This window comes from Poeciliopsis prolifica, unplaced genomic scaffold (assembly GCF_027474105.1).
Source record: "Poeciliopsis prolifica strain line A6 unplaced genomic scaffold, Auburn_PproV2 SCAFFOLD017, whole genome shotgun sequence".
NCBI lineage: Eukaryota > Metazoa > Chordata > Actinopteri > Cyprinodontiformes > Poeciliidae > Poeciliopsis > Poeciliopsis prolifica.
The window spans coordinates 10,609,566-10,631,021 of record NW_026562392.1 but is presented as its reverse complement, the minus strand read 5'-3'; the positions used below and the strand labels follow the sequence as shown (position 1 = coordinate 10,631,021).

General features: G+C 39.6%; 1 protein-coding gene across 4 annotated transcripts in view; it reads left to right on the top strand.

The window, feature by feature from the left end:
- The window catches only part of ptprub (protein tyrosine phosphatase receptor type Ub), a 212,781-nt gene that overhangs the window by 140,130 nt on the left and 51,195 nt on the right, over positions 1–21,456 (top strand). For all 4 annotated transcript variants that reach the window (XM_055042255.1, XM_055042254.1, XM_055042253.1 and 1 more), the window contains exons 8-12: positions 10,734–11,051; positions 12,820–12,929; positions 15,557–15,758; positions 19,166–19,268; positions 19,348–19,615. In XM_055042255.1, coding sequence (XP_054898230.1) covers positions 10,734–11,051; positions 12,820–12,929; positions 15,557–15,758; positions 19,166–19,268; positions 19,348–19,615 — 1,001 coding nt within the window. The remainder of the gene's footprint in view (positions 1–10,733; positions 11,052–12,819; positions 12,930–15,556; positions 15,759–19,165; positions 19,269–19,347; positions 19,616–21,456) is intronic.

The window sequence follows — 21,456 nt, the reverse complement described above, 5'->3', positions numbered from 1 at the left end:
AGCATGATTGATCCTCCACTGTGTATAATTGTGGACTTTTCTTTCTGAAAAGCTTGATGTTAGTCTCATTGCCAGGTTAGCCCAGATAATTCAGCAAACTCTACAACTCTCTGTTTGTGATTTCCCCAAAATGGTTTCCCTCTGGATAATAGTTGCTATAGACACTTAGTGACCTCAAGATGCCAGACTTTGATCCAGTCCTCTAACTATTCTGTACACAGTGCACAGTGGCAAGTCAAATATAGGTGAGTCTTGTGACCAGGAGCTGAAAGAAATTTACCTCTGAGGCATGTCATATAGAAATTTCAGGGAGACAGGGCACTGCGATGATGCAGGGGTAAGTCCTGTCACTGGTTAAACTCCTGGCCCGTTGACCTTTGACTCCTTATCTTCTCTTTCTTTCACAACGTACTTTGCTGTCTGACCAATCTCAACTAAAGGCCACTATCGATAAAATGTTCAGGGAAATAAAGTCATAAGATAATTTAGAAGGTCATTGAAACTCTGATTAACTTCATGCATTAATAATACTAAAATAGAATAAAATGTTTCAATTACATAGATTTATCTTAAATTTACGTAGATACTGCTAATGGAGTCAAAATATTTGTTAAAAGCAATGATTAGTAACTGACAAAAATTGAAAGTAATTAAAATTTTTGCCAATGTAATGAAGAGGCCTTCATTACTGAATTAATTTATTCAATGTATTGTATCGCACTGTAAAAACATTTGCACTTTCTCACTATGCACTTTATTTAGCACTGCACTTTTAAAATAGATCTATAAATTAACATTTTGCACTCAGGAAGTTTTAATTGTATTTATTGAGTATTTTAGGGGGTGTGTAGCCTTTGTTCTGGGCTCTGCACAGCTGCTCCTCATTGGCCAGTGGAGGTGGTTAACTGTGAAGAGAGGAGAATTGATACTCAGAGCAATGAGCTATTGGTGGATAAAACTAAATAAATGATGTGCATAAATTTATTAGGTGTGGAATGTGCTAATATAGTGACTCACCTGTCTTTTTATGTGTCCTCTCAGGATGTTTGGACAAATATTGTCCTAAGGGGCTGGACAATGATATAGGTCCTGGAAGAGACCATTGAGAAAATGGGAGAGGGGTGTATTGTTTTATGGTGTACTGTTTTATGGTGTTTAGTAAGGGTAAGGATAAAACATAAAAAATATTTATAAAAAGGAAGTTGATGTGGTTGTAGTTAAATGTTTTTATTCAATTAAGGGGAACAGGGTAAGATGGGATTATCTTATGAATTTTCAGATTGTTTTAACTGTCACAGCTGGGACTATTTAAGATTGCAATTTTCACCTGTGAGACAGATATTGAGACATTGAGATGTTTGTAAGACCAGGAGTGTGACATTGTTTGTGATGCTGGGAGGAATAAACCTGCGGTTCCACCTAAACTCTGCTTGATATCATCAATCTGCACTGAAAAATCCAGCCGTAAAGGCCAACCTGTTACAAGTGGTGTCAGAAGTGCGTCTATTCATGCCACAGTGCAAAGATGATGACCAGAGGTGGTAAAAAGCCAGGCCAAGAGGGAGAGCCTGATGAAGCAGCTGGAGCTTCCTCTGAAATGGAAACCATGGCAGCGACCAACCCTGAAGATAAGTTGGAGGAACTGGCGGTGTTGGTGAAATCCATTATGCGGGTCTCAGGTGGCTAGAGACATGAAGATGGATAAAGATTTCCCGCCAGGAGCAGAGGTGGAAAAGTATGCAGCATCAGTTTCAACAAATGCAGCTGCAAGTGAATGCGGTACTGGAAAAACAGGATGAGTCAGACACACAGGATCAACCTTCAACATCTGAAGCACCTGCAGAAGAATCAGATGGTAGTGATGTTCAGGTGGCTCATGGTTCCAGGTCCATAATTGAACCAAAATTCTTCCCTTATCGACGGATGACGACATTGAGCATTTTGACGACGTTCGAGAGGATGGCCCAGGTGTGTCGTTGGTCCAGAGATGAGTGGGCGATTCGTCTGGTCCCTCTGTTGACCGGAAAGGCCCGGACAGCCTATGTTCTAATGGATATTGCTGACTCTCAGAACTATGATAAACTGAAAGAGGCAATTCTGGCAAAATATGAAATTACTGCTGATACTTATCGACGCCGCTTCAGATGCCTAAAGATTGAATCAGGTGAGACGCCGCGTGAACTTTATGTTCGACTGAAAGACTTGTTTTCAAGATGGATCAAACCTGATAAATCTACTGTGCAAGAAATATCTGAACAGATAATTCTGGAGCAATTTTTAAGGATGGTTAATCCAGAATTGGAGGTCTGGATACGTGAGCGTGACCCGAAGACAGCAGAAGAAGCAGCTACGCTTGCAGAAGTCTTCAGATCAGCCAGGAGGGGGAGCTGGAGCACCTATGCTGGCCAAGAGACTCATTATGCCCAACCAAGTAAGTCCACTGGGGGTGAACAGGGCTCTGGTCTAAGTCAGGCTAGAAATGGTTCTAGTTTTAAGCAGTTCCCTTCCCATCGACCTGCTAAGGTTAAAAAGTCATTTCATAAGTCGTCCGGTCAGGATATTAGATGTTACAACTGTAATGGTTTTGGCCATACGCAACATTTTGTCCCGCCCTAAAATCAAAGCCATCACTGATGTGTTCAATTCCAAGAGCGGCTACTGAAGTTGAAAAAAGAAAAGCTTGTACGACTTCGGTGCTAGTTAATGGGAAGAAAGAAGAAGCATTGCTTGATTCTGGGTGTTTTCAGGTCTTTAGTACATGCAAGCTTAATCCCAGATGAAAAGTTAAGTGAGGTGGGGTTAAAATAAGCTGTATACATGGAGATGAGCATGTCTACCCTAGTGCCAGGTGTATTTGACAGTGGGAGGTCAAACATACCTGGTACAAGTAGCTGTAGTTCCCTCTTTTGCCATATTCAGTTATACTTGGTAATGATATTCCCACTCTCTTAGACCTTCTTCATCAGTCGGATTATGAGCCTCAAGTACTTACCAACAGAGATGCCCAGGTCCATGTTTCAAATCCGATGTACCAGAAATATTGAAACCATGTAATGTAGTCACAAGAGCTCAAGTTCAAAGGCGATGTTGGAAGAACTCCCTTATTTTGGAGAGTCTCTGGAAACAGAGCAGAGAAAAACTAAAAGTCAAAAGCTCAGAAAAGAAAAGAGAAGTTCAAAGGCTCAAATAATGAAGGAATAGAACGCTGTCTAAGCCAAATAATATGTTTGAGTTTGACATTCCTCAGATTTAGGTGCACTCCAGAGAGATGATCCTACTCTAAAACCTTGGTTTGAGAAAGCAACTAGGGAGGAGGAAACTCATCAGCGCCAGGTAGACTTCTGTGAAGATGCAGTTTACATTACTAAAGGAGGTATTTTGTATCAGAAGAAAGGACATTGTGAAGCATTAGCTCTTCCACAACAGTTTAGACACAAAGTTATGGAATTGGGTCATTCAATTCCGTGGGCAGGTCATATGGCTTTTTACAAAACACTGAACAGAATCAGTAGTCGTTTTGTTTGGCCAGGAATGTATACCCAGATTTCAAAAATTTTGTAGTTCCTGTGAAAAATGTCAGTTGACTTCAGGCAAAGGAGTAGCAAGAGCCCAGCTACAACCGCTGCCCATTATTGACACTCCTTTTGAAAGGCTAGGCATGGATATTGTGGGCCCATTAAAAGAAGCACTACAGGTCACCGTTACATATTGGTGATATGCGACTATGCTACACGGTATCCTGAAGCTTTTCCTCTTAGATCCATTAAGGCCCGACATGTTGCTAATTGTCTCCTGCAGCTCTTTTCTAGAGTAGGATACCCCGAGAAATTCTCACAGATTGTGGGACAAACTTTTTGTCCAAACTGTTGCAGCAGGTTTACAAATTACTAGGGATTAAGGGACTTAAGACCACCCCTTACCACCCCCAAACGGACGGGCTAGTGGAGAGATACAATCAGACTCTTAAAAACATGCTACGCAAGTTTGTCTCCGACACGGGTGTCGACTGGGACCAGTGGCTGCCGTATCTGTTATTTGCTTACAGGGAGGTTCCACAAGTCTCCACAGGTTTTTCACCTTTTGAATTATGTATGGACGTCAAGTGAGAGGTCCGCTGGATCTACTGAGAGACTGCTGGGAAGATGCGAAACCTGAGGGTGAAAACATTGCAGCATATGTCATTAACATGAGAGCGATTGCAGGAAATGACATCTTTTGCACAGGACAACATGAAAGCAGCTCACATCATCAAAAGACATGGTACGATCAGATGGCCAGAGACAGAGTCTTTTTGCCAGGACAGAAGGTTCTGTTACTGCTGCCTACCAGTGACAACAAGCTGCTGACAAAATGGCATGGACCATATGAGATCACCAAACAAGTGAGTAAAGTGGTTTATGAACTGTATATGCCGGAACGGATAAAGAAGCATCAAGCCTTTCATGTTAACTTGTTGAAGGAGTTCCACAGTCACCAAACCTGTGCATCAGGTTATTTGTGAGAGCGGTTGAGGATGAGGAGGTGACTGAAAAATTCTTTCCTACCAACATGTCTGACTGTGCTCTGGTTGATATTTCTCATCTGTCTCCAACTGAGCAGGAAGAAATCAAACCTCTCTTGGACCCTCAGCTCTTCAGAGAAGTTCCAGGATTTACATCACTGGTTAAACACAGGATTCAGTTGAAACAAGATGCACCGAGTCGTCAAAAGAGTTATCGCATTCCACAGCGATTGGTTCCAGTGCTGGAAAAAGAAATAAAGTTGATGATGGATTGGGTATCATTGAAGAGTCTAGCAGTGAGTGGTGCAACCCAATTGTGCTGGTACCAAAAAGATGGATCTCTGAGATTTTGCATAGATTTCAGATATTTAAATGGTGTCTCTAACTTTGATCCATACCCAATGCCTAGAGTGGACGATCTACTGGAGAAAGTCGTTCAGCAAGCTACATCACAACGTTGGATTTGTGTAAAGGCTACTGGCAAGTGGCTTTGGCACAAGAGGCAAGAGAACTGACGGCCTTCAAAACGCCTTTTGGTATGTACCAATTTAAAGTCATGCCATTTGGGCTCCAGGGGCGCCAGCGACGTTTCAACGTTTAATGGATCAAGTGTTGAGAGATGTGTCAGAGTTTTCTGCAGCATATTTGGATGATGTTGTAGTATATAGCCGGACATGGGAGGAGCATCTGATTCATCTGAAGGAGGTGCTACACCGCATCAGGGCCGGACTGACAGTGAACCCACAGAAGTGTAAGGTTGCACAAAGAGAAGTGGAGTACTTAGGTTTTGTTATTGGGTTTGGAAAAATAAAGCCACAAGTGGGGAAGATGGAAGCAATCCAGTCCTTTCCAGTTCCATCTACAAAGAAGAAGGTGAGAGGATTTCTGGGTTTGGTGGGCTGGTACCGGAAATTCATACTTTGTTTGCAGAACGATCAGCTGTGCTGACGCAGCTAACAAGGAATGCAGCCCCCAACAAAGTGTGTTGGACAGAAGACTGTGAGAAGGCATTCAACGATCTCAAACAAGCAGTATGTATTCATCCAGTTTTACACACCAGACTTTGCTAAGCCATTCATCTTACAGACAGACGCCTCAGGAGTAGGGCTTGGAGCTGTCCTGCAACAAGAGGTGGACGGTGAGAGAAGACCCGTGGTGTTTCTGAGTCGGAAGCTGCTTGACCGAGAGACGAGATATTCGACAGTGGAAAAAGAGTGCTTGGCCATGAAGTGGGCTATTGAGGCTCTCAGGTATTATCTGTTAGGACGTCACTTCATCCTGGAGACTGACCATCGTGCTCTTCAGTGGTTGAGACGGATGAGGGATGCCAACGCTCGCATCGCTGGATGGTACTTGGCACTGCAGCCATTTGACTTTACAGTTCAGTACAAGCCAGGAAAGTCGAATGTGGTTGCTGACTGTTTATCCAGAGTCTCAGAGGACTGAGATACTGAGCTCTGAAAAGAGGAGGGAGGAAATGTAATGAAGAGGCCTTCATTACTGAATTAATTTATTCAATGTATTGTATCGCACTGTAAAAACATTTGCACTTTCTCACTATGCACTTTATTTAGCACTGCACTTTTAAAATAGATCTATAAATTAACATTTTGCACTCAGAAGTTTTAATTGTATTTATTGAGTATTTTAGGGATTGGTGTGTAGCCTTTGTTCTGGCTCTGCACAGCTGCTCCTCATTGGCCAGTGAGGTGGTTAACTGTGAAGAGAGGAGAATTGATACTCAGAGCAATGAGCTATTGGTGGATAAAACTAATAAATGATGTGCATAATTTATTAGGTGTGGAATGTGCTAATATAGTGACTCACCTGTCTTTTTATGTGTCCTCTCAGGATGTTTGGACAAATATTGTCCTAAGGGGCTGGACAATGATATAGGTCCTGGGAGAGACCATTGAGAAAAATGGGAGAGGGTGTATTGTTTTATGGTGTACTGTTTTATGGTGTTTTAGTAAGGGTAAGGATAAAACATAAAAAATATTTATAAAAAGGAAGTTGATGTGGTTGTAGTTAAATGTTTTTATTCAATAAGGGGAACAGGGTAAGATGGGATTATCTTATGAATTTTCAGATTGTTTTAACTGTCACAGCTGGGACTATTTAAGATTGCAATTTTCACCTGTGAGACAGATATTGAGACATTGAGATGTTTGTAAGACCAAGAGTGTGACATTGTTTGTGATGCTGGGAGGAATAAACCTGCGGTTCCACCTAAACTCTGCTTGATATCATCAATCTGCACTGAAAAATCCAGCCGCAAAAGGCCAACCTGTTACAGCCAATTAAAAGTAGTTAAAAGTTAAAGTTAAAAGTCTGTTTGTTCTCAAAACTATCAGTGAAAGCAGTTAAATAAAATGTTCACTCTTTCGACACTCAACTGGTGGATGTGTATTAGTTTCATTAGGGTCACACAAAAACTATAGGAGGCTTTCGCTATATAGCTGCTTAATTAAATAAACAGGAGGCCACAGGTTTTTGACTGTGAATCTGTCCCAATAGAGGACACCAACCATCAAGAAACATTACGGACGCGCTTGTAGGAATCTAACAACCCAAAATTGACAAATGTGGCTAAGAGGTAACCCTTCCCTGCAGAGCTGTTTACTGCTACAGTAGAATCTCACCACAGCACAGCGGGGTTTGAAGTGCGACTGCTGAGCTTTGCATCCACATGTTGCATCGATCCCAATACTCACACCTTCAGACACATTTGGGCAGCTGCAGATCCTTCGCCACAGGCTGCCACAGAACAAGCGCCTGTGGGACGCCGACAAATAAGAGGAGACAAGGGAGGAAGAGTTGGCACAAATGTCCACTTTGAGAAGCCCCATAATGAGCACACTGTGGCCTCTTTGGTAGTGCTTCATCAACTCAGCAGTTAAATGCCTCTCTTTATTTAGCTCTCAAACCGTGCAGACTATCAACAGCACCATTAAGACAATGAACAATGGTGCATTTACATCTTTCAGCGGGTGCAGTGCAGTCTACCACTTTGTGATTACTGCTCCCACTCATTCATCTACCATCACATTAGTCGGGATGAGGTCCAGATCAACGCTCCACTCATATTTTCATCTAGTGCGAGATGCCTGACAGGAAATTAAAAGGGAAAGTTGACGAGTGCTGAGTTCTTCATCATAGATTGTCGTGAAAACTCAAGTGCTCTATGTAAAGTAAAAAGCGGTTGAGGAAATCGATAATACTGTTTTTTTTCCCTGATGAGAAGAGTGAGGAGATTTAAAAAAAGAAAGGCCTGTGATTCAGATGAAACCAGATCTTTATATTTACTTTATATAATGACACAAAGCCTACTGTCTGACATTAAATCAGACAACTTTACCTTGTAGGTCAGTTAATATTTCTTACATGATTTCTGTTTTGTCAAATGCGTTGAGAATGATTTACACATTTTTTGAATCTCTAAACTCTAAGGTAATTTTCATTTGTAGTACAAATAAAAATAATTATTTTTTAGCACTCTCTCACACTCAAAAAACAGTGTGAGAGAGTGCTAAATTAAGTACTCAGATTTTAAAGAGCTAAAAATTTAAGACAGTTTACAAAACATAGAAATTTATGTATAATCCAACCTAAAAACATTAAACAAAATTGGTCATAAAGGAAATTAAACATATTTTTCTTTTTTCAGGTAAGCTGATTATTTTGTTGATTCTGTTATTGCAAAGCAAGAAATTATAGGTTTAGGTTTAGGTTTTTGTGCAATCAAGTCAGGTTAATCATCACAGCATTTCAAAGAAAGCTTAGTACTATAAATTTACAATGAAATATTGGTCACAATCCAACTGCTATACAACACTGTTATGTGTTAAATATGCATCAACAGGTATCTCAACTAAGCAGACTACTTGCTTGACAAATGTTTAGCTACAATTTCTTAATACTTGGTAAAATTACTTTTATACTGTTTGTTTTATACTGTTTGACTTTGGAATATTTTGTTTAGTTGTCATCGCTGTCTCCCCCAGCAAAAACACCCCAAAAACTACTAGCACAGTTAGCTCATTTACCTGTACGCTAAAATAAATACTTTCTGATCGTTGAGCCATTTAAAGGATTTATGCTTTCCATGTTCTATGTAGAGCATAGCACATTTATTTATAGTAATTAAAATACTACTTGCTGTAAAAGAACTTATAAATCCAGACAATGTTATAATTCCCTTAATTATTAATAGTTGTCAGTAGAAAATTGTGTATTGGACTAGCATATTTACACTGTCAAAGCGCCCCCTAGTGGACCCATTACAAACAAGAAAAGACCTTTATCTTATAGTTGTCCAATCTTTTATTACAATATCTAAAGTTGTTATCTGACCGTACAAGGGTTTGTCCCATCTATTCATGAGAGATTAATTTGTCTCTGTTTTATTATTTTCAAAGTAAAGCAGTCAATGGAGTCTAGCAGAATGCAACTGAACCGTTTCTATATTATTCTTTTTAAATAATATATCATTTTATTATTACAATGAAATAAAGAAAAAAAGGCAACAAAAAAAAAAAAAATACCCTTCCAGATGTATTTACTTTAGCGCCTGTGGAAAAGAGCTGTGCAGATTATTCTTCTGGGGCAGATCATCCAGTGACAGCTGCTATCACAGGAAGACAGGATGTTGTTCTCAGGCTTGTAAGATTCTGCTATTTTTCTTTAAAAGCAAATTAAAGTCACTGGACTTTAATCAAATCCTTAATTTTTAGTTTCATGAAACATGAGGTCATGTCCCCCCAAAATTAGAGTTTTTGTATCAGCTTCTTCCTCTCTGAGGGGCCTCTTGGTCTGGTCAGTGTGGGACTCACTTCACTCTGGATAATCACTCTCTATTTACAGCATCAACTTACATCTTCACAAAGTTTTTGATACATTTTAAACCAAAGCATGTTAATTTCTGGGGTGCAGAATCTGCTTCATTCTTGAACAGTTGGACATTTCAGGCTTAGTTTGATTTTTTTTTTTTCTCAGGAAGTGAAAAACAGGATAGATGACACTGGTAAAATTTACAACATAAGAAAATAATTCTCTGTAGTTACTAGAAATAGCATACTCAGATTAAAAGGAATTTTGAACTAGGTAGGGTAATTTAAAGGAAAAAAAATCTGTTCTTACGTATTTGAGTATAAAAAACAACAAACTATTCATAACAGGTGAAAAAACTGCGCACATAACAGCAGAGATGTTATTTGATGTGAAAACAAAACAGTGTGAGAAAGTGAGAACTAAAGGTTATCTGTCTTTTTTTACATTGTATGTAAACATCACTGTTGAACCATAGCTCTTCATATAATACTTTAGTTCCTATTTTTTGGTGTATTAGCTACTGTCTTTGTCTTGTTCTCGTCTGTGCTGAAGTGAGTTAGTAGAGAAGTGAAGACCTTGGCCAGTAACCTCAAGCGCCTCTGATCTCACCCTTATCTCTACTGTCATTTTCCTGCAACCGTAATCCATTACAGAAAACACGCTATGAAAAGAGGAAAGCCATATGCTACATTATGTAGCATATCGCAAGACAAACAGGCATTGATTGGGTTAATAACAGCTGTTGATAAAGGCCTTGATTGATAAGAACGGTGTCCTTGGTTCAACTTTGCATCTCTTCAGCTTCAGCCGTTCCCCAAACACTGGCTGTTCTGTGCCTCTGTGCATAGAGGCTCTCTGTATCTCTCAGTGAGGGCGGCAAGGGGAATATTAAAGACAGATCTCTTGTTCATTTAGTCTGAGTCAGAGAAAGTGCAGTTTAACTCCTTTGTGACTAGAATTAACGTCTAAAAATATACCATGACCCAACAGTAAAAGTGACCAGGAGGAAGTAAATGTCCTTGCGTAATGCTGGCAGTTTTGCCATGATGGGGGATTAAACCTCTAGGCAGAGAGTTACAGCTACTGAAGAGTAAACTTACACTGCGGCACAGAGGAGGGAACTGGTGGGCGAACGACAGAAACTCAGCCTGTCCTATTAATTAGCGCAATTGGCGTGAGCTCCGGCTCTGCCATCAGGGATGTGGGTGTGCTGTGCTGGCAGCAAACTGACCTCTGTGTTGTGGCCGGGCAATATGGCAGCATGGATGAGAGAAACTACTGAGGTGGTCCATAAATATTAGTCAGACTTTTTTTTTTTTTTACACTTTTTGAAAGTCAGTGAGCCTTCAGGACTTTCTTTCCCACTTTCTGTTTCTTCATTACCTTCTTTTATTTTCCTCAGAGCCCATGCGTCCGCTGCGAGGCCTCGTCGCCACAGATATCCAGTCCAGACAACTGTCCCTGCAGTGGGAGAATCTGGCGTTCAACCTGACACGCTGCCATACCTACTCAGTGTCCCTGTGCTACCGCTACACCATGGCAGGAGGCGGCGGAGGCCACAACACCACTGTACGCGAGTGCCTGGCAGTGGAGCACAATGCCTCACGCTTCACACTTCGTGATCTGCCGCCGTACCACAGCGTTCACGTACGTCTGTCACTGGCAAACCCAGAGGGGAAGAAGGAGAGCAGAGAGGTCAGCTTTCAGACTGAGGAGGACAGTAAGTATCCGATGGAGGTTAAGCTGTGCATATTAGGACACAATGTAAAAACTGGAAGTAACGAAATTACACTTTGGGAAGTGATAGAACAAGTTTAGGGTTTCAAATGTATTGGTATGCTTTACACTTAACTTTTCAGTCTGTTTAACTGCATTATTTTTGAAATATGGCTGCATATGTTGAGCTCTATAATTTCTTTCTAGCTCAGACATGGGCTATTAAAGATCATATGTGTATGATCAAAACTGATTAAAACCAAATGATTGTTTCTAGCCTTATTGTCATTATCTTTACGTAATCATTTATATTATGTGCATGAGAAACATCATTACTTGAATGTGATGGTACAGTTTATGTTCACAAGGTTTTTCCACTAAAACATAGATGAAATGATCATGGAGTTGGTACCTGCAAGTCTCTTTAACATCTTAAATTAGTGTCTCCAGTGTTTTATATTATATTTAGGGAATATGTGTGTGTGCGTTTCTTTAATTTCATTTACAATTTTTGTACTAAGTAAATATTTATTGTTAATAGAATGTATGACATGCAATTTACTGTCATAGATAATAGTTTTACTATTGGTTTAACCACTTAAATTCTTTTGCAGCACTTATGCAGAACTTCAAATTGCCACATCCTGTACTTTAATTATGTTGGAAGCCAGATGTTCACAGAGTTAGTCTTTAGTGAAGTATTTGTTACATGAAGAATAAGAATCTATTTCTTTAAATGTTGTCACATTGAATGTTAAACTGGAGAATTTTCAGCACTGAAATATTTGACTTTCAGAGTGTGTGAGTACCTTAAGAAACTTCCAAAGTATATCTCTGAGTATAAATCTGTTGTGTAACAGTTCCATACTGTATGTCAGCCGTTTTTATTCAGGGTGAATTTAACATAAAGCGGTTTTGTACAGTGGAGTTCTTATGCATGTGTCTGATCTGAACGATCCTGAATGAACGTCACAAAAGACATTTTATTTTCAGACTGAGATGTAAAGGAGAAAACGAGGACAATCTTGAGAAAGAATTTCATGCCTCTTATCTTCTATCTGCAGTGACTTATCGTCTGCATGATGGTGGAGAGAAAAATCAATTCTCCCATGAAAATAAAAATCTAAACAAACAAGATTTCTCACAATGAGATAAAGAAACAGAGAGCGAGCCACATACAATTTCTTTATTTTTAGCTATTAGGATAATTATGTCTATCTATTTTTTAATACAGAGTGTGCCAATTATGAGAGCTTTTTGCCAAAGTCTTAGTAAGCAACTTTTATCTGAATTCAAAGAGACAGCTCAGCTGTTTTGCTCTTGCTTTAGCCTCAGGACTGAATCTAGCAGTCTTCCTCTGTACACAGCTTGAGACTGTGAAGACACAGCCTGCAACTGTACAACCCAGAAATCAGCCTTCACTTAAATATTCAATCATTTACATTCATGTCGAAATCAAATTTCCAAGCAAGCGGGTGATATATTCACAAATATATTTAAAGTTTCACTGAAAATTGGTATGAAATTATGATACTTTGTGGAAAGTTTTCTTCTTGTGTGTGTTGCAGATAAATCCTTCATGCGGTTTATGTATTAAAATTGTCCTTATCAGATCTTTTCTGCCTGTCTGCTCTCTGGTAGTGAGTTTCTCTTGTGGCTCTTTGTTCTGAGCCACTGTGACATTCACTCCGGTGATATTGACACGACATGCTCATCGTGGGATCAGCACTTCAATTTCCCTGACAAATGTTTGCTCTGACAATTTCTCATAGTTCCCGGAGGCATAGCGCCAGAGACGCTCACCTTCACCCCTCTGGATGACATGATCTTCCTGAAGTGGGAGGAGCCACTTGAGCCCAACGGCCTAATTACGCAGTATGAGGTGAGCCCACAGAGACACTTCTGTTAGCTTAACTTACATAGTTCATAGAACAGCACAAATACATGTGGAGTGAAGCAGGAAGCTTCGTTTCTACATAATAAATGCACAGGAACATATATTTTTAGGGTCAAAAGTGTAAAATTTGATTTTTAATTCATTTTATTCACATTTTATTCTGTGAGGAGTTTTGAGTCTTATTTCAGAAGCAATGAGCCCACAAAATACAAGGCATCTAGTCTGAAGAATGTCTTTGAACTTTATTTTGAAGAACCGATGCAATCTCAGGTTTATGGTCATTGCTTAGTGATATTGAGCACTGCTCTTTATTATCTGCTCTTCCAGGTGCTGATAAAGAAAGCCACTTCAAAATTTATGTTAAGACTTCACAAGCAATTTATTTTCGACGATAAAATTCACGCTTGATGCATGACTGTATCACTGCACCAAATTCATCATATTTTGTTCTCCTTTGTAGATCTTTGGCTAAAACTCCAAAATGAAAAGAAATGCAAAATAATTAAACATACTATTTTTGCTGCAAGATCTTTAGGCTCCTATTATGTGATGATGTCTAATTTCTTGGGGTCACCCTGCATAAATTGGTGTTCAAGAGTTGGTCAAGCCTGAAATCATCTCAATCTGATCAACCTCAATCTCTCTTTGTATCTGCAGAAAATTTATATATGTGCTGTTTGATTAACAGTCACATTGAGGACAACTAATATCAAGAGACAAATAAACTCTTAACCTTTCAGTCAGGGGTTTTCAAATCCAGGTCTGAAGGGCCAGTGTCCTGCAGTGTCCTGATCTAGCGCTCTTGAATCAAATGGCTGAATTACCTCTTCAGTATGCAGTCAAGTTCTATCTTGATTGCATACTGCAGTCACTAGTTCACTAGCAGGTCCCTAGTTCTGCTAGTGACCTCATTAGTTGATTCAGATGGGTTGAAGCAAAGACATTTGCCCCCGAGGCCTGAATTTGAAGACTCCTTCTTTAGGTTTGAACGGGTTGAGAAAAAGTCTGTTTTTTGTTTTTTTTTTTGTAAGGAATCCTATGCATTTTAGCATATGAAGGTACAGTCCTTTTAGAAACTTCCCAAACTCTAATGTTGGGCTACTTCTGATTCTCAAAAGCTAAAACCTCAAAATAAAAAAATCTAGTCCAAATTTGCACTCGTTCAAATGGAGGAGCCCATACCAGAGCAGAAAATATCCTGGAAACTGAAATTTGCCTCTTCTTGTAGTGTTTTTGTTTCCCTGGTGTGAAAAATACCCCCCTGTCCATTTACTGAGTCATTTTCAGTATCGCTGGCACCGAGCAGATTCAGTACACTGCGTGCTTAATCACTAAAATCTTCCACTGGTGCCCCTTTCAATGCACGGTTCACTGTGTCCGTACTAACAAAAATAGCAGTAAGGGCTGGATACACTCGCTGACCTTGCACACAGGCTTCGACTTAACATTGCACTTGTCCCATTGGAACAGAGGCTGGCACTATTAATCAATAAATCACACACGTTTGTTTTAGCTGTGGGGCTTCCATTTAGCTAGGTAATGATTTTGTATTTACTGTACACTCTCTGTCTGTGGTAAGCAATCAGTAGGGCTGCTTACCGATCCTCACAGTAATGTTTCCTTTCTTGACCTTTCTTGAAAATAAAGTGACCAGATATTTGGACTTTCTTGTGAGGATCACTGTGACCTGACAGAGAAAGCTGTGAGAAATAATCTTCATTACTCTTAGAATGAATCATTGACCACAACGCCATCGACTGCCCTCCACTTTGCAAATCTCCATCACTGTTCTGTCAATTATCTTCCATCCTTTTCTCCTCAGTGTCCTGTCTCTTTTTCCTTAATTTCTAATAGGTAACAATTATATTGCAACAACAAGGAGGCATGAGCAAGCATTCTGATTAGAGAGAGGTTGGGAGGTATCCTCGGTGTGTGATGTAGGCACTCCCACTTCATAATGTCTGCTCATGTTCATTCCTTTAAATTAAGAAGACCTTCTTCAGCTCTGATGTACGTCCTAATATCCTCACCCTAATTGCAGGCAGGTCACATCATTTAGCACTTGTCTCTTTCAAACAGTTCAAGTGGAAGCTCTCCACCAGGTACATGCGAGGCAAGAAACCTCTTGAAGAAAAACTTTCTGAAAAATTACACTTTTTAAGGACGGTGATCTGTGGCATTTTGTTAACAGGAGTTAATTGAACTTATAAACACTTGAGTATACTTTTTAATGTGGGGTGTCCAGAGTTTTCAACCTCAATAATGCGCTACTTAGGCAGGCAATCATTCATCGCGTGCATTAGTCTTTTTGAGAAAAAAAAAATAATAATAATAATCCCACATTGATTAAACCCATGCAATGTCAATTAGGTCTTATTCATGTGAAATTATAAACTGCACCGGCATAATCAGGACAACCATTTAAGAAGCTAATTTATTTCTTAATTGAGTGAGTCATAGTGAGTAACTTCTACAGAGCCTTTCAAGGGGTGAGTTAATAGTCTTACATGAAATCTGTCAAAGTCTGCAAACACAGCTCAGAATCAGGGCCAAGGTGACTTGCTCTTATCCCATTAAATGAAATCATCTTGTGTTTTCTCACCTGCCAACAGATCAGCTACCAGAGCATTGAGTCATCTGATCCAGGCATAAACGTCCCAGGACCCAAAAGAACCGTGTCTAAGCTCAAGAATGAGACGTACCATATGTTCTCCAACCTCCACCCTGGAACGACTTACCTGATCTTTGTTCGAGCACGAACGGCTAAGGGCTTTGGCCAGACTGCCCTCACTGAAATTACCACCAACATCTCAGGTACAAACACCAATTTCCCCAATTCCCTGTTTGATAACGAGAAAACGTAGAACGTTTCACCTTGTTGGTTTCCTGCTCCATTGACAAAAACTGAAGAATAAATTGATTTTAGACTGTGGACTTAAGGACTTTTTACAATCAGTTTTTGCAATAAATATTATGTCTTCATTTTTTATTTGAATGCCCTGGTAAACTTCAGTTCTGCTTTCCATTCATTTAAAATGCTTAAATTTGAGTTGAAGCAGTTAAAGTCTCTCTTTTGTATTTTCCCTCTTGTGAAAATTACTGTATTTGCATGACATAAAAAAAAATTTTCTTACCGAGCTGAAAAAAATTAAATGCAATTTTTTAAGTATTTCAATATCAGGAAAAAAAGAGCACAAGAAAGGTCGAAGGTATACAAATTGGTATTATTGGTTAATTAAAGAAATGAAATAAATCAAAGAAACATCAATCACCCCAGGAAAGTTATGAAAAACAACAGGTAAAATGTGGAAAGAAACAGGTGCAAATTGCTCACATCTAGATTTTATGGGTGGGACTGCTTCTGCAGGCATTAGTGAAAAATGCTTTGTGAATTCAGAAAGAAAACATGTTTCAGGAGAAAAATGGTTGTAAAAATTTTGAATATTACACTGCTTTCTAAATTTATCTCTTGTATTGGAGCCCTATTTAAATTATTGTTCTTTGCATCAGTCTTTTTTCACTAGACAGGTCATTGACAGTACACTATAAAACACTTTTTTATTGGCTTCAACATCCATCTTGTAGCCTTTATATACTGCACAAAGTTCTTAGCCATCAAAGAGGGATTTTGGGATTGGTCTCTTCGACGTCTGTGTTTCTCCTTCACTGAGGTAAAACTACTGCTCCCACAGTGGAGGAGCCATATTTCATCACTTCTCCAAACTTGCATGACGCTGTCAGCTCACAGTCCACAGGATATAAATTAACACGTAGAAGGCAGAGAATCTCCTCAGAGGGAAGCATGTTGTGTGCAGCGTATGAAGAAAGATGCAGTACATTCATGAGACCTGAATGTCACTTCCAGGAGTTTCTGAGCCCATTAATAGTGGTAGGATGTCAGCCTTTCTATTGCTGTTTCCTTTTGATGATGCATTCTCACTAGCTAAAGAGTGGGATTACATCTCTGAGGAGCTCACCGCAGTCCCGCTGTTTTACCCTCCCTTTCTTTCTCTAGCCCATGTCTCTTCACAGGTAGGTTCAGGTTGTGTGTTATAGATTAAACCCACCATTCTGGCCTTTTGGATGCTTATGAGAGAGACTTCTGGCACCAATCCAGACCACGGATAGACTTCAAAAGTCTTTGCAGATCATCATCTTCCTGCTTCAGCAGCTCACAGTGCAGAACATTCACTTACACTGAGCGTCTCCTAAATCTGCGCTGACAGCTAGCAAACACCGAACACCTTCAGCAGCCACTACTGTCAGCATCTTTAAACAACACCCACCTCACAATACCTGACTGCACACATTTCCTCATTGGCCAGCGCACTTATACATTCAGCGATGTGCGTCGCTGTGGCTGATGCACTAATATTCTTCAGACAGACTGGACCTGGCAGCAGGCTTCAAACTGTTTTTTACTGCCATGCTCCCTTAGCATCAACAAACACACACCCGGTTTTCTTTAAAGCTGCCGCCTGTAATTGATGTCAGCTCTATTCTGCCGCAGTATTAGCAAACCGCCTTTTAATTCGATAATTATCTATGCCTCATGAATAGTTTGCTCTGCTTCCCCCTCACTAATTGACTGCTGATATTAAAGAGAAATGTGCCACAACATCTCTGGGGAGGAGCGCGACTTTAGCCAAATCCCTCCAAATGAGAAAGCCATTCAATTTAGCCTCAGTCCTGTGATTTTTAATTGGCGCTGTGTCCAAGACAACTGGAAGGGGAATTCGAGTATCATGCTTGAAATGAGATTGTGGGTGTTTGGTGTTATATAAATGTTTTGTCTCCATGCTAAAAACGAGTAGGCATTCTGCTACTACTAATCTAAATCATTGTTGTTATTGTGAAACATGAAGGTGCAGTTGAATTAGTACTACGTTAATGAGCAATGTGAAGTTTATTTGCTTCTACAGTGTCTTGCAATAATATTCAGACACTTGTGATTTTCTTACATTTAAATGTATTTAAATGGGTTTTTGAAAAAGTCTTCAGCCCCCAAAAATGAATAATTAGAGTTATCTTTTGCTGCAGTCATAGTTGCAGGTCTTTTAAGAGAGAGTATATTTTTGCCTATTCTTATTTGTAAAATAGGTGTTAAGTCTTTGCCTTGGACATTGCAACACAGAAAATGTACTTTGATCCAAACCATTTTATTGTATATTTTTAGGGAGGTTGTCCTGCTTTAAGGTCTCAAGCCATTTGCTTTGGTCACAGGATTCCCCTGTTATTAGTTTACTCCATTTTCCTGTCAACTCTAACCAGTTTCCTTGTCCCTGTTGAAGAAAAACACATGGACAGCATGATGTCGCCACCATCATATTTTACAGGAGGAAAGGTTCAGGATGATGTGTTGTGTTAGTTTTCTGCTATGCATAGTGTTTGCCTATTTATATTCTTGTCTGATCAGACCAACTTCCAAGACACATTTGCTGTGTCTCCTAAATATTTGCAGCAAAAGGAGAACATTACAGCTTTCCTTTTACAATGGTTCCCATATCCCATATATGACAAAATAATCTGCTCTCCTTCCATGGAGAGCAGATTTTTGGATGGCAAGACTAATGGTGCTCCTGGCTCCGGTGTGCAATTTCTCTCATCTGAGCTGTGAATCTCTGCAGCTGCTTCCAAAGTAACCATGGGCCTCTTGGCTGCTCATATTAATATTCTTGTCTGGCCTGTGGGTTTAGGTAAAATGCCAGGTCTTGGTACTTTTGTAAATTTTCCATACTTTTCAGGTGGCAGATGAAACAGCGTAATGTAGGATGTTCAGAGCTATTTCAAGACCTCTTTAAACCTTTTTAAACTTCTCCACAGTTCTAATATGCCATGTCTTTGTGTCTGTATTGTGCTGCTTGTTCTTGAAAATACTCTAACAAATTTTTGAGACCTTAACAGAACACCTGCATTTAAACTGAGATTAAATCACACATGTTGACTATGTTTATTGTGACTTTTGAAGGAAATTAGCTGTATTTACTTTAATTTGGGATTATCAAAGACTCCTCAATAGAAATGTGATGTTAATTTAAAAAAAAAATCTTTGTGCAAAACTGCCAAATCCACATATAATTTTTCATGCACTTTACTTTCTCTTGGTCTCTAACATAAAATCCTTAACAATTACATTAAGATTTGTGTAATATGACAAAAATAACTGCATGTGTTGTCTTTGAGGCCCAAACCCTAAATGTGTCTTCTATGTGTGTTTTCAGCTCCTACATTTGATTATGGAGACATGCCATCACCTCTGAGTGAGACAGATCATACCATTACTGTGGTGCTGCGCCCTGCGCGGGGCAGAGGAGCACCGGTCAGGTAAGATCATCTCAAACGAACATATCATATGCTTATAATACCATGGTCTATTAAAGTTTCATATCCACTCTGTTTCCAGCACATACCAGGTGGTGGTTGAAGAGGAAACTGTGAAGAAAGTGAAGAGAGAGTTGGGCTTTCAGGAGTGCTTCCCGTTGCCCATGTCTCATGGTGAGGCTCAGGCGCGAGGTACACCGCACTACTACACAGCCGAGCTGCCACCCAGCAGCCTGCCAGAGGCCTTCACTGTCGGAGACAACCACACATACAATGGCTACTGGAACACCCCACTGGACCCGCGCAAAAGCTATCTGGTCTATTTCCAGGCAATGAGCAACTTCAAAGGGGTGAGTGATGAAACTCCAGCCAGAGATGTTGCAGATCTGACTGTATTTGATGACCAACCTGTAAGCATAAGTGTTTAAAGCTATTCCATTGAAGGGCCTTGTTGAATAAGTCTCTGTTTTGTTGCAGCTCTAATTATGTGGTTAAAGCCGCAGGGCACTTGGGATTGTCTGAGATCACAATGCCCCAAATTATTATTTGTGCTGTTAGAGAAATTGTTGGTTTGAAAATAGGCTGCAAATGTTTACATTCCGATTCTTCAGAAACAAAACATTTCTGAAAAGGGAATTATGTGCATTCAGAAAAGAAGTCCTCTGACTAGCTGAAATTACCCAAAGTCCAGGCACTTTTCAGTTCCAATTCAGTGCTGTTTCCCTGCATCATTGTTTTATAGCAGACAAATACTCTAGACGTTCCTTGGAGGATGCCACATTACCTGTCTAAATTTCATCACAGGGGCAGTTCCTACCTTTGTAAGGCAATTACTTAAACATAATAGGGTGAAGGTGCAGAAAACCAGTGGTAGAAAGCTGGTGTTTTAAAATGTATTGTCTATAAAACCTGACTATGATGGACAAAGTTGTTTGCTGCAAGGCAGTAAAAAATTATGTCACCAACATATTTGAAAAATGTACTTTCTTTCTGTGCTGTGCTGAAGGACAGTTAATCATTTCACATTTTTATACACTTATTCTCTCATATAGATTTTGCAGAAAGTTACAGGGCTTCATCTTTTCAGTGTAAAGTCTGTGCCAAACACTGGCTTGTTGTGACTTGTGCATCAGTCATCTGTTGGTATAGGTCTCAATTTGTTGGGCTTCTTTATGCTGTATATTTTAGGAGCGCTAACTACGGATGGGTTAAGTTTCCTGCCAATAAGCATAAGTCATAAAAGATTGTCTGAATTTTTGAAGAAAGTCACTCTTTACCTCCCAGACTTTATTCATGGACACTTTCTTTGAGAGAACAGTGAGGAAGCCCATTCCCATTGATGAGAAGTAATCCTGTATTTCTGTCACTGTTGGCAGAACTGATTCCTGATTTCATGTCCTTGATACTAGTCAAACTCATTAAAGTGGAACTAAACCCAATGTTAAAACATAATCCCAAACCAGACAAATTTTGAAAATTTCCACCAAAGTTGGCGGTGCCAAGAGACACTGAGGGACACAATCAAGAGTGGGATTAAATGTAGGTGTGATTCTGAACAGAAAGCCCATGTGTTCAACAAAATCAAACCAAAGCAAAGTTTTCGAAGCCATACACAAAAATATTTTGGCATTGTTAAATCAGGTGTAGGTGACGATTTGTCAGGTACTCATGATACCAATCATTTGAGAAATTAGGCTGGGATCTTTGCAATTTTAAGCTTATTTAACACTCCTGTAGAAAAATCAGTCTACTAATTAAATTTGGGGGTTTCAGCTTGACTCCATCATGGGTTTAGTTGGTCTCATAATGCTAAAGTGAAACAAATTTATATCATAATTTAGTCTAAATATAGACAAAATTCTTTTTTTCATTCTAAGGTGTTTTGTTTGAGATAATAAATCTCTTTGTAATTATTTAAGATCCTTCTCCTCTTTCTCCACTACTTTCTGACAACAGTGTGAACTGTAACTGTCTCAACTAAATCTCTTGAATTTGTAAAGTGACATATGTGTCACTGCCAAAACCTTTGGCCATGACTGCAGAGAAACAGTGCAGTAAATAACTTTTTATTTGTATCAGTTTGGCTGCTCGAGTCTTGACTGTTGATGATTCCCATATTTTTTGCCTTTTCTTTTTGAGCCGAGTTTGGAATATAAAGTCCCACAAATAGGGCTGGGTGGCTCATCCCTTC